The sequence below is a fragment of the Camponotus floridanus genome, unplaced genomic scaffold (assembly GCF_003227725.1).
Source record: "Camponotus floridanus strain SB8 unplaced genomic scaffold, Cflo_v7.5 scaffold35, whole genome shotgun sequence".
Classification (NCBI taxonomy): domain Eukaryota; kingdom Metazoa; phylum Arthropoda; class Insecta; order Hymenoptera; family Formicidae; genus Camponotus; species Camponotus floridanus.
Window position 1 is genome coordinate 1,248,055 of NW_020229492.1, and position 13,620 is coordinate 1,261,674.

At 28.7% G+C, this 13,620-nt stretch overlaps 1 protein-coding gene across 1 annotated transcript; it reads right to left on the bottom strand.

The window, feature by feature from the left end:
* Window positions 1–92: 92 nt before the first annotated feature.
* Window positions 93–12,267, bottom strand: LOC105257361 (cytochrome P450 4C1). The gene is made up of 12 exons (XM_025410816.1): window positions 12,001–12,267; window positions 6,333–6,442; window positions 6,000–6,090; window positions 4,866–5,051; window positions 2,590–2,683; window positions 1,975–2,077; window positions 1,716–1,821; window positions 1,373–1,479; window positions 1,233–1,301; window positions 826–994; window positions 469–648; window positions 93–394 (listed from the first exon to the last, which is right to left on the bottom strand). The coding sequence occupies exons 1-12, from the start codon at window positions 12,152–12,154 to the stop codon at window positions 228–230; spliced, it is 1,536 nt and encodes a 511-aa protein (XP_025266601.1). The 5' UTR covers window positions 12,155–12,267; the 3' UTR covers window positions 93–227.
* Window positions 12,268–13,620: the final 1,353 nt, after the last annotated feature.

The following is a 13,620-nucleotide window of genomic DNA, read 5'->3' on the forward strand; positions in this document are numbered from 1 at the left end:
GTTATGCACACCTCCGCCGAATGTTTAACCAGGATATTCAACCAGAACAGAATCGAGGGTATTAAGAAAGATGCAAACAATATCCATCTCCATATTTTTATAATTAAATATAATGTTCATATACAATGCGTATTTTGTTTACAATTGCATATATATAATATATATAGCGATTTTCTCGCAATTTACACATTTTACACTCATGTAGTATTTACGATAGTTTTAAACGGCTATTTGCATTTGATGGGGATAAATCTCATATGAACCGGATGAGAAGGACGAAGTATTAAATCGACCCTCAGTTCAATATCCTTTAAATTCTTAACGGGCTCCAAATAAAAATTGTATACCAAAGGAGCTATAATAGCCTTCAATTCCAACAGACCGAATCGTTGACCTAATAATATACAAAATTCAAAGTCTCTCAAAAACTATTAGCATGAAGAAAAATGAAAATCCCAACCAATTCACCTATGCAATTTCTTGGTCCTGCGCTGAATGGTATGTAGGAATAAGGATGACGATTTCGTATGTTTTCGGGCAAAAATCTATCAGGATCAAATATTTCTGGATTTGGCCAAAAATTAGGATCTCTGTGTACTCCGTAAATATTAAGATGTAAGTTTGTTCCAGCAGGTACGACATATGAATCTGAAAAGTATTAAAAAATTTCAAAATTGAAAATAAAAGTTCAAAATTTAAAAAATAATAATTTTTTAGAAAAATAAAATGTACATAATATTTTATTTTTAAAATGTAATGTACTATACTAAATTTTACGTTCGATACTATATGTTTCGTGTTATGTGACATAAAATGATTAATTACGTAATTTTACATCTTCCGTAGTTTTGCGTAATATTAAAAACACGCTGGGATATAAACGTAACGCTTCTTTTAAACATCTTTCTAAATATGATAAATTTTGCAATGATTTCATGTTAAGTTTCCCTCCGTTCTCTTGCATCACGGTATTAACTTCAACTCTCACACGTTCCTATGTCATCGATAATAATAATTAAAATATATTTTTAATATTTTTATATGCATAAATATAAATAAATTTGTAATAAATCAAAACATATTGTTCATATTTGTTTTGAGATGTTTTAATTTTTCTGGAATTTATATATTGATATATGTATAGAAAAATATACTGTAAAGAAAAACTTGATATTTGTAATTTTATTAAAAATCTCAATATAAATAATATATTATAAGATATTGAAATATACCTGAACATCTTTGTGTTCAGCTAATAATAACAAAGCAAACATTATACCCGCTGCTGTAGTATCATGACCCTGTAATCAGACCGTCATATTGTTTAAATAATATGTACAAAAAATTGAAAAAAAATATTACATATATGTACTTCAAACATGAAAGTATCGACTTCCTCTCTTATGTCCAAATCAGTTAAAGAACTTTCTCGAGATGCCGCTATTAAAAGGTGCAACATGGCTAGCCGTTTTTTTTTAACTAGAAATAAGCAAGGCATATTATCATCATATTTGCATGTCGCGCTTTAACTACATAACATTGTTCTCGTTTAAAATTTAAACTTTTTTATAAATAGTAATAATTTATTTTTATAGTGAACATGTATTGCATCATTTCGTGTAATTATAAATATATATTTAGTGTAAATAGAGTATAATTTATAATTTTAGATTGTAAAGTCGAATTTAAGTTAGAAGTTCTGAGTTCTCACATACTTCCAAATACTTCGACATCTTCTGCCTCCGTCTCTTTATTATCTCCAAGATTCTTTAAGTGTCGATTACCTGTACGTTCATGATAAAGTTTTCTTTCCGCAATGACCTATACACAAATACTATATTAATTTTTGTATTAAATAGCAGTGGCATATTGTATTACATTATAAATATTAATAATATGTTATTAATATTACGAGATTTATTATACTTTTTAAAAGTGTTTGAAGGACTTGTGATAACATGACTCATAACGTACTTTTTCTGTAAATCCATGTAATATCTTCAAGATTTTTTTTTGTTTTCTTCCTTGTGTTGTTAATAAGAATATGAATTCAATATACAACCAAAGCCTTAATCCTCTAAACCGAAATTCATTAAGTTATATAATATCAATAAAAATGTTATTATTTTGTAAAGTCATCATGAAGAAATAGAGTAATCTTAACTCTAAATAATCATAGGTTATAGATAATATATAAAAAATTTTAAACTATGTGCGAGGAAAAAAAGTTATGTAGATCTTTCTAAAAACATTGTATTTTTGTTTTAGCTAAATATTTTGTTATCACAGCTAAATATTTTTTAATCTACAAATTTTGTTCAAACAATTTATTTCCCTTAATTTTTTAATGGTTTCATGATTAAAAGCAATTTGAAATAAAATATTTAATGCAGCATACACAATACATTTTAATTGCTAATTACGGGCTTAAACAAATCAATATTTATATTAACATTTATATAAACAGTTCTTCATCTTCACATGACTTTAATAATCAATCTATTGTTTTAAATGTATAGCTATATTATTATAATGAAGCATCATAGATATGTACACAATTATTTATTATTCTGTCATATATTGAATTACCTATAAATTATCAATTCGATTATTTCATGCATTGCATTTCGATACTGATGTTGGAATTCGCCGAATTTTTCCAGAGAGACGCCCATGGCAGTTTCTAAAATATATTTACTATACAGAGTTTTCAGAAATCGTGCACATAAAATGTACAGTATGATTGTCCATGCCAGTAAAGACAACTTTTTCCTCTGCTAGAAGTGCGTTTAAATACTACTTTTTAAACGGGAACAATTAATTAAATTACGCATAAATCACAGGAGTAGGCGCACACAGTTTTACGATATTATTAAAGATTTTATGAAAACTATGCATATTTCAATAACGCTATTTGGATACAATTTATTTAATAAGAGAACATAATTCTAAATGATATCACTGAAAAAACGATTGAAAATAAAATAAATGGAATAGAGAACATGTGAATAATTTTGATTCCAACGGTTCTCATATAGCATAGAAGTTTGCATCAACATTGCTGCAATGTTACAACATTGCACATTGCAGTGTAATGCTGCAAAAGTATTGCAGAGATATTATTTTGTAATATTACTTTGGCAATATTGCAGCAACACTTTAACATAAAGAAAATGTATAACATGTGTTTCTTTACTTGCCGCTACGACGGCACCAGACTTAACTAACTCGTATTCGAATTTTCGTCTAAAGTGGATATAAGGTCTACAAAAGACTAATGCAGTAATTATATTTCTTGTCTTGAATCGATTTAATTTCTAATTAATTGACTTGATTTATTTAATATTCTAAATTTTAATAAGGGATCTAAATTATTGAACAAATAATTTATTTAATAATCTAGATCTTTCGTTGGGATTCAGAATATTAAACAGACTTTTCTTCACTGAATGGATAAATAAAAAATAGTTAATTTATTGCACGTATTAAAATTTTGGTGTCGAAGGTATGTAAAATAATTGTATGTATATTATTGAGATAAAAATTTAATAAGAAAACATGTATAGATAAAAAACTAATTACTAATAAATTTATTAATATAAAACATTAATAAATATTTTTTAAAAGCGTGAAATTTTTTTAAAAGGAAATTTTTTTTCCTATTTTTTTAAAACATTTTCTTAATCTTTTCGAAGTTTATTTATGAAATTTAAAACGGTCTGCATTTGTACCAAAACGCATTTTAATATTACAAATACATTGCATCGTAACATTACTACAATCTTACATTGCAATATTCCTAAAAGTCGACATTTTTTAATGTTGCTGCAATCTCACAGCAATGGTGCAGCAACATTTTGCAGTAAATCTGCAATGTTGCAATATTGCGGTGAAAGACTGCTGCAATGTGTATGCAATCTGTGCGCTGTATGGGTCTAAAAAAATTAAAAAGAAAACTTAAAATAGTGAACAGCTCAACCTAACCTCAAGCACGCCGTACGATATTGAAAAATACATCGGGTTTTCCGTGTACACGCAATGAGCGTTATTCGTATTAAATTACTTAATAACGTATCTAATATAGATAAAAAGATGTACGCTTACACATGAAAATAAAAAAAAAACTTTTTTTTTACAAAATTTTTTACGATTAGCGATACCCACATACATATATATTTATAAGTACATAATTATAAGAAATTTCATTAAATTTGAACAGAAAAAGATTTGTTAAACAAAACACATTTGTTAAAAATATAAATAAATAAAAAATATTTTTTATAGAAAATATGGGAATTATATACTTTCAACTCATCTACTTCATTGAACTTAAAATCGCAAATTCAAAATAATAATCACTATTAATCATTTAATTGAAACAGTTAGATGAGTTTACTTATGTCTGCCAAATTCCTTCCTCTATAAATTGATACATCACTAATTAATCGTCATTACTACGCGCGAAAAATCTGACTTTACTAATATAATGTCGTACACCATATCTGATTCAACTGCCTAAAGGGCATATATCTGGCCTAGAGCACATATTCGTTAGCTTAAAGTTATTTTTATTTTAAAAGTAGTGTGCGGACAAATTTTTAAATAAAAAAGTTATTTCTTCTGGCACGCACAGTCAAGCTGTGCATTTTGTCCACGAATACTGGCATGTGATCGAAGATTATTACGGTGAATATTTCATTGATAGCTTTGACAATAAAAATTCGAATATTATTTATTTGCATTGTACCATTGTGCATGCGTGTGTCTACGTCTCGCAGTATGTGTGTGTGTGTGTGTGTGTGTGCATGTGATACTTCGTGTAGAAACAAATTCTTTTCTTAAGTTATAGTCATTTAGATTATTACCGCATATTGCGTTTAGCGTATATTCACTAATAAATGGTAATAAATCCTTCACAACTGTCCCTCCGACATCCTTCAAAGATTTTGTCATGCAATCACCTTCCTTGATAAAGATATCAACAAACTGATTTAATATATTAAAATGGAATGCAGGAGTTAACATCTTTCGCCGTGTTTGCCATTTAACGCCTGAAACAAAAACAAGATAAAATTATATGATAAAATACAAATAATAGAATATAAGACTTATATTATATATATTATAGTGTCTCTATTACAATTAATTTAATATTTGTTTATTGGATATTATTAAATAACAATATTATTCTACATTTATTTTTTTTCTTTCGCAAAATTCTTTTATAATACTTTATTACTACTTAAATGTATTTTTTTATGAAATTTCTACGCTAAGTGTTGAAAGTATTAACTTGAATTTAATTATTATTTTGTAATTAAATCTTTATATCAATCAAAAACAAATTGCAGAAGGCTAAAAACCAAACGCCCATGTACGAGCATAAAAATAAAAAAATATGTAATTATTATCAATAATTTACATTAAATTATAATAATTTAAATAGAAAATCGATCGACAAACGTTTCGGCTTAATCCAGGTTCTTATCAATGTCAATTACGAAAATATTATAAAACATGAGCAAAAATATTATAAAAAAGTTCATAACTTACAAAATATAAATCCTGCATTGAAGATAATAACTACTAGAAAAGTTTCCACTTCAATCTTTGCCCCAGAATGAAGATGTTTTGGAGCAAAAATCCAAATCAATTCATTTAAAAAGCTTTAATTATTATTTTGTGTTTCTTCTAAACAACGTTCCAACAATTCATTAGCCGAACCTAACCAAAATATAAATGCCGACACAATGCTCTATTGTGCACCACGCAGCCGGAATGCTGAGCGCGCGGCGGAAATCGCTCCTTACCAGGTGCTATGACTTTATCAATTTTGTGAATCGAGCTAAATCTTCTTGCAGACATATTTTTCATACCAAATATTTGCAAAATATGCAAAAAAATCATTCTTTCCGCTAAACTAGAATACTCCCAATAATACACGATAACAAACTGTAATAATGTTTGTACGTTTTTATATGTTAACATTATTATGGTACCTGTACTGGTGAGGAGACCTGTGCCCAACCAGGGATGTAGTATATTATATCCAGGACTTTTATCGATGTGCTTAGTGCTGTTTAATATTTTCTAAAATCATCGGAAACATCTATTTAGTAGCATTCAATCTCAGATGCACAAATAATTTACTAATTGTATCTCATATTTTAATCTAATCTGTATAGAGGTCTGTATTGATTTTTTTTATGTTTTTAAGGAATATTTTAAGAATATTTTTAACAAAAATCTTCTTGTGAAATACAAGATTACCTAATCTCTAGCTAAAGTAATGTCTATAGAGAATTAAATCTTGTCAGAAATTTCTTTATTACCTCCAAATCATCTGGATGACGGATGGACACAACAAATATGTGAAATGCCCATACCTTTGAAATAGGATAATACTTATCACATAGCATACACATTTTTTTCCATTGTTCCACTAAAAAATATATTAAGTATCCATACAAATAATACTAAAAAATATATTAAATATCCATACAAAAATTAAATTAAATAAATTATAATTAATTAAATTTGAATAAAATTGAAAATTATTTTGAATAATAATAATTAAATATTAATTCAATATTGGCAAATTTAGAGACACAGCGCAATAGTTGGAGAGCAAGAAAGAAATAGCATTTCTTTCCTTCTAATTATTCGTATATTTCAAATTAAATATAATTACACTGACACACAAAAGCGAACGTTTTGAATGATCTTTTGATCCCTCCTCAGTTCAATGCGATAACGCATTAAATTATAAAAATATAACGAACTGTCTTCTAACGAAAGATAACGAAAAATAACGTTGTGTAGCTAATGTTAAATTATATCTCGCAGATATCTGGTATATTTTACATTATTTTAAATAATTCCTCATATTATAGTACTGTAATGTGCCAATGTGTTAAATCCAGAGTCTGTAAACTCCTTTTGTTGGAATTTGTACCAGCGTTAATAACGCCTATCTAGAAGTCTGCTTTCAGATAATATGAACTATCTTCTGAAAAAATCAATATGGTAAATCAAAAAATACCATAGGTCAAATACGATTAAAGACATGTGTTACAATATATTGTTGTCAATTGTAGTATTAATTAATTGTTTAACACTACAATTGACAACAATACATTGTATTACCATTACATGAAACTTTATATATTGCTGCATGAAATTTTTGGCATTATGTTTTTATGACAAAACTACGAAATTTATCTAGAACGAAATAAAATAATCTCGTGTAATTATCGCTTATAAAAAGATGCCATGCACAAATTTTTAAAAATTGAAAATACATTAGAGAATGAACGTAATGAAGAAATATCTGGTACAAGTCCACAACATTCATGTAAAATAGTTGAAAGGACAAATGAAAATAAGAATTTTCAGGATTATATTAGTTTTGAATATAATATTGAACATAATCTAAGTATAGGAACTGTGAGTATATCAAAAAAATTAGTGCTGTTTGCACTAGATTTAAGAATAATAATAGGTTAATTTATTTATTTCATTATTTATATATTAACTTTCATTCACACACGTGTTATATACATTTTTATTTTAAGACAATAAACGCTAAGGAAGAAAGTACAAGTGCTGTCGATTATAAAAAACTTAAAGATATAGGTATCTGGCCATTATGTCTAACTCAATCTCAGAAAACAATTTTAATAAAAAAAGGTCTTGAAAGACATTACCTACATTACTATCCAAAAAATGACAAAAACAGATTCTTTTCTAAGATATATTATAACAGAAAAATGAGCAATGGAGAACTAATTGATAGGACATGGTCAATATATTTATAAACAGAAAAATCGTATTTTTTGTTTCTCAAGCAAGTTATTTCGAACTGGTTTAGGTTAACATGAAACCAATGGGTTTAATGACTGGCAGCACACATCAGAGTGATTAAAGCAGCATGAATTGTCTAAAGTACATTTTAAATCGATGGATATGTGGAATGACGCACGCAAAGGACTTATAAACAAAAATAATATTATTCACGTGTCTGAAAAATTATTTATCCAAGAAAAACAAAAATGGAGTATATAGTAATATTTTAGAAAGAATAATATCTATTATCTAATACCTATCCGAGCGTAATATGGCCTTAAGGGATTTATCTGACGTGCTTTTCACAAAAAATAATGGAATGGGAATTTCTTAGGATTAATTGAACTTATGTCTCGATACGATCCTGTTTTGATGGAACATGTCAATGAAGTAAAAAATAAAGTTTATTATCTCAGCAAAGATATACAGAATGAATTAATATCATTGATGGGAAATTAAATTAGTAATACAGCGACTGATCGTGTAAGGGCTGCCAAATATTTTTTAATCCTTGCACACCTGATACTTTCTATGAGGAGCAACTATCCTGCATAATACGTTACGTTTATGCACATGAAGACGAAGTACAAATTTGTCAAAGTTTTACAAGTTTTTTGGTTGTCAAAGACAGTAGCGGATTAGGATTAACACAAACCTTAAAAGAACATCTAACAGATCTTGGACTTGATTTAAAAAATTGTAGAGGACAAGGATATGATAACCGGGCATATATGAAAGAACACAGATCTTGTGTTCAGTAACAAATATTATGAGAAAATTAAAGAGCACTATTTTTACTCCATGTGGTTGCCATAATTTAAATCTCGTACTTTTCGATATTGCTAGTGTTTCTCCCAAGGCTATTACATTTTTTAGAGTTATTCAACGCATATACATTTTTCTGTCAGCTTCTAACTATAGATACGATATTGCGAAAAATATTTACATTTAAAGTTTACACCGAAATCATGATCTGAAACTAAATGGGAATGCCGGACAGAAAATGTAAAAGCTGTACGGTTTCAAGTTAAAGAACTTATAAAAACATTTGAAGAAATTTTAAGCGAATCTAAAGACGCAAAAGTTGCTACTGGAACACAATCTTTGTTGAAAGAAATTAAATCTTATCAATTTATAACATCAACCGTTATATGATACGAATTATTTGTAGAAGTGAGCAGAGTGATTAAATTGTTGCAACAAAAAAGTATGCAAATAGATGTCGCAATATTACTTCTAAAGGCTCTATTCAACAAACTATCAACTTTTAGAACTACTGTACGATTGCGACGAAAGTGTGCGAATTGCAAAAAATATTGCAGCAGAGAGTAGCATAATACCTTATTTTCCTCAAAAAAGGATTGCTGTTACAAAACGTTTGATTATAAATGTGCTGATGAAATAATAGCCTCAGAGGAGGAAAAATTCGCATGGAATATTTCCTTTTAATCATTGACAAGGCCATATAATCATTTATTGAACTTTATTATTGATTCAAATTATATCAATTATATAATTTTAGAGACAATTTTGGGTTTTTATATAGTTTTTGTAATATTAAAAATTTATCTGAGGAAATACTGAAAAAAACTGTAACGACCTGTACATTATATTACAAGATGAAAGTGACTCTGATATAAGTGGATTAGAACTATTGGAAAAATTAAGATCATTAATTTATATAATTTCTGATAATGAACAAAATTGTCTGTTTGATGTATTAAAATACCTGTTTAAAACCAAATTCAGTTCAGTTTATCCAAATATATATATAGCACTTCGTATATTGCTAACTCTACCAGTAACGATTGCTTTTTCAGAAAGGAGTTTTCCAAAATTAAAATTAATTAAAAACTATCTTCGTTCTTGTATATTGCATGAAAGACTATCGAGCATAGCAATGATGTCGATAGAAAATGACATACCTCATGAGACTGATTTTAATAACATAATTGTTTTTGCCGCAGCAAAAGCGAGAAAAATACATTATTAAGTTTACATATAATTTTTATTATATTTAAGTTTACGTATTATTGTATAAAATTTTTTTAAATCCCAAAGCAAAAAGTCAAGTATTTGTTATTTTTAAATATGTAATACAAAAATAACTATTTCTATATTTATAAAATAATACACATTATAATAACAAAAAGCGAACGCCTATGAAGGCCGCAGCACACACTTTTGCATAAGCGCATAACCATAAGCATAAGGAAATTGATTGGTCCCCAAGTATATGCATAAGAAAATGAACCAATCAATTTTCTTATGCTTATGGTTATGCGCTTATGCAAAAGTGTGTGCTGCGGCCTTGATTCCTCTTCAGCGCAATGTTAATAATATGCATTACAGTATGTTATATAAGTGTGTAATGCATTGAATTATAAAAATATTTGCCCTTTACCCTAGATTAGAACGCATGTAATGTGCCAATGTGTTAAATTCCAAAAGATTATCTGAAACATTCATTTTTGTTAATGTAATTTATTATTATTTATTTAAATTTATTTTAAAATATATAGAGTAATCAAAAGGAAGGAAGTATTGTCTCTTTCTTGAGCTCTAATTATTTATTGTGCTGTCTCTTGTAGAAAAAGTAATAAGGTTTTAAAAAGGACCTGATTAATATGCCTTAAAATTAATTGGTCTTTACTAGGTATAGAACACTTGGACCCTACATGGCTTGTAACAAATGGCGCTTTAGGGCCTGATAGAGAAATATTATCAGGAAACACTATCAGAACCGCATAAGAAAATTTTATATTGTTTGCAATTGATATTCATTTCTTCATGGATATTTATTCTGTCTTCTACGATATACAGAATGTCAGGAACATTTTTGCAGTCCCGAAGTGTGAAGGCGGATTGGCTCAAATATAAAAAGAAAGATACTATACTATTTTGCGATATTCGCAATAATTAACGAAAAATTAAGTTAAAAAATCGGTCAATGCACGTGGCTAGAAGTGCGTGACGGTCTTATTGTAACATAATGGCGGCGCGCGGCGAAGAAGTGATTGGGTAGGGGAAAAGCATTCGCCGCGCACCTACACACTGAGAATTTAATATAAAAAAAAATTAAACGTCTGCGATTAATTTTTGGAGCTCTAGGGCTCCTTTCGCAAAAAATATAAATGATAGCTGTCATTCAACTGTTAGCGTGTCGTTTATTTCGTGTCGTTTCTGCTGGTCCGTCTCTTGTCCGAGTGATGTATCGCCCTTCGCGCTTTGTACCGCTGAGAGGGCTTTTTGCATCGGGCTTTCTCGGATGGATCAGCCTTGACGAAGTCGCGTCGCTCCTATAGACCATGCATGCATAATCATTGAAGAAGGCTCGAATTGAGTCCGAAACGTTTGGAATAAAACGAATGGATTGTTAAAATTGAATTGCTGTTTTGGAAATTATTTTATCCACGCCCTACAACTGCGTTGGCTCTTTACTGCCTTTCACTATTCATTTTGATTTGTTAATTTAGAGGAGCCTTTAACTTTGTTTATTTTATTTCAATATTATTAACTTCTTTTGAGTTTTTTATAAATTAGTATTACATGAATTTTTCATTTTAAAAATGGGGCACAGTTAAAAAATCTTTATAAGTGCCTTTTTAATTATTTTCAATAAAGCTTGAGTTTCAAAATTATATAATAAAATAATTTAATAAAACCTAACCTAAAATTAAACTATAAATTAAACATCGGATAGTTATTAGTTTTTTTATTATATGTCCTTAGTAATATTTAATAACGCCCCATTATTGATGATGATAGGATAACCTTTTCTATGGCATCCCTATATTATTCTTATCAGGACCAATAGTTTCATGTACTAGCTCTAAAAATTTTCTACACGGGGTGTCTCTAATTTGCTAATTTTGATTTAATCTTTTATTATCGATTCAAAAATTTTAGCGAGACTAATTTTATTGTTATTTTTAATATTAACGTATTTTAATTATGGGAACAGACAAATAATAAAAAAAATTAATAACAAATGGTTATTTCAAAAAGAAATGCTCAGATATGTAATCTGCATGTAATAATCTTGGTATACATTTAGAGCAAAAATTTATAAATTTAATATTTTTGCTTGAATATATGCATGAATGACGAGTCATTTGTCAATTAATGCAAATAGAGTAGAAATGTTGTACTTGCCTGCTGAAAGTTGGGCTAGGTGTGAGTGACCAAAAATCGGAACGCTCGGAAGTCCCGGTATGAGATGAAGAAGTCGTCCTTTTCTTCCATAATGTGCGTAGTAGTAATATATCGATAAAATAAATATGAATAATAACAATATATTTATAAACATTGTTCCTTAACGTTGATATTTTTAACTGTCAAATTAAGCTTTTTCAGTTTATTGTTTCTTCGATTCTTCACATGTGTCACAAAATGGTATAAATTCTCCGACAGAATTGATAATTATCTTGTTTTTAAATGTTAATTCTAAATAGAAAGAGACATAAAGAGAGAAAGAATAATAGAAAGATCACTGAAATGTAAATCGTATATTCTTTTTATAATTAACTTTTATTTATGATTAACTAAAAGATTCATGAAACAATATGATTAATTTGTTCATTATTTATGTAATAAAAAATCTATGAATACAATAAAAATATTTTAAATTTTTCGATCATTACTTGCAATTGTTTTTTATTGTAAAAGATAAAATTTCGTGAAAATTTATTGTAAAATAATTAACAGTATCATAAATAGGATCATTATTATTTTTATATCAATTCTTATATTAATTCTTGTCGCAAATATTTAACATATAAATTGGTTTTAGTATTAACATTTTAATTATAATTTTATGTAGGTTATAACTGTATGAATGTATATAATTCTTAAGCAATTATATCACAATATCCACTTAAAATTCATTTCTGTGCAAATCTTTGTTCGAAAGTATCTTACTAGGAAGAACACGGAAGTGTCCGCCTCCGATTTTGATGAGCTTTTAATATGTTGTTTTCTAGACAAAAATTGGGAACACGTATTTTTTTATACTTGCTTATTATTATTATTATTATTATTATTATTATTATTATAATTGTTATTTTTATTATTTCATCTTGTGCCACCTTAAATTAAACAAGTTTAGAGTTTCGTGCGTCACTTTATGCATACATTTTGAGCTTATTTATATTTAACTGGCCGTCACGATCTGTCTTTCTTCCGCGCAAGCAGCTCAGATTTCACTCTCGGTCGTGCTTTTGCGATTATTTCGCACCGCGACACATTCGACAAACGCAAATTATCACTTACTACGCTCTATTCACCGGCGTAATAAGCGCAACGAAGACGCAAATACTCTAACGCACACACTACAATATAATACAATAGACGCTCACACGCACATTTAACAATCGACGATATCCACGCAATCAGACACAAAAAATCGCCCCGAGATAATTTGCGGGAATATTCCACGCGGCGACGACAGCGATACGACAACACGGGCGATGTACGCTTTTCGCGTTCTTCGGTGCTTCGCGGAAATTGATGCGTAAAAGACCGCATCTGGCGCCCAACTTATCGATATATCGAGACTACTTCCGCTCCGCCGCGGTTCGCGCGCGAACGCCCTCCATCCCTATTCCGCGGAGCGCGAGTATATGATCTTCGTTATTTTTTTTGACGACGATTTTGCTCCCCCCTCGCGCACGCTCCTCACCAACACCCCGAAGAGTGGCGAGATTAATAATTTGAATTGGTTAAAAACGTCGCAAAAATTGATTAATTTTTAATATCTTACCGCATATTAAATAT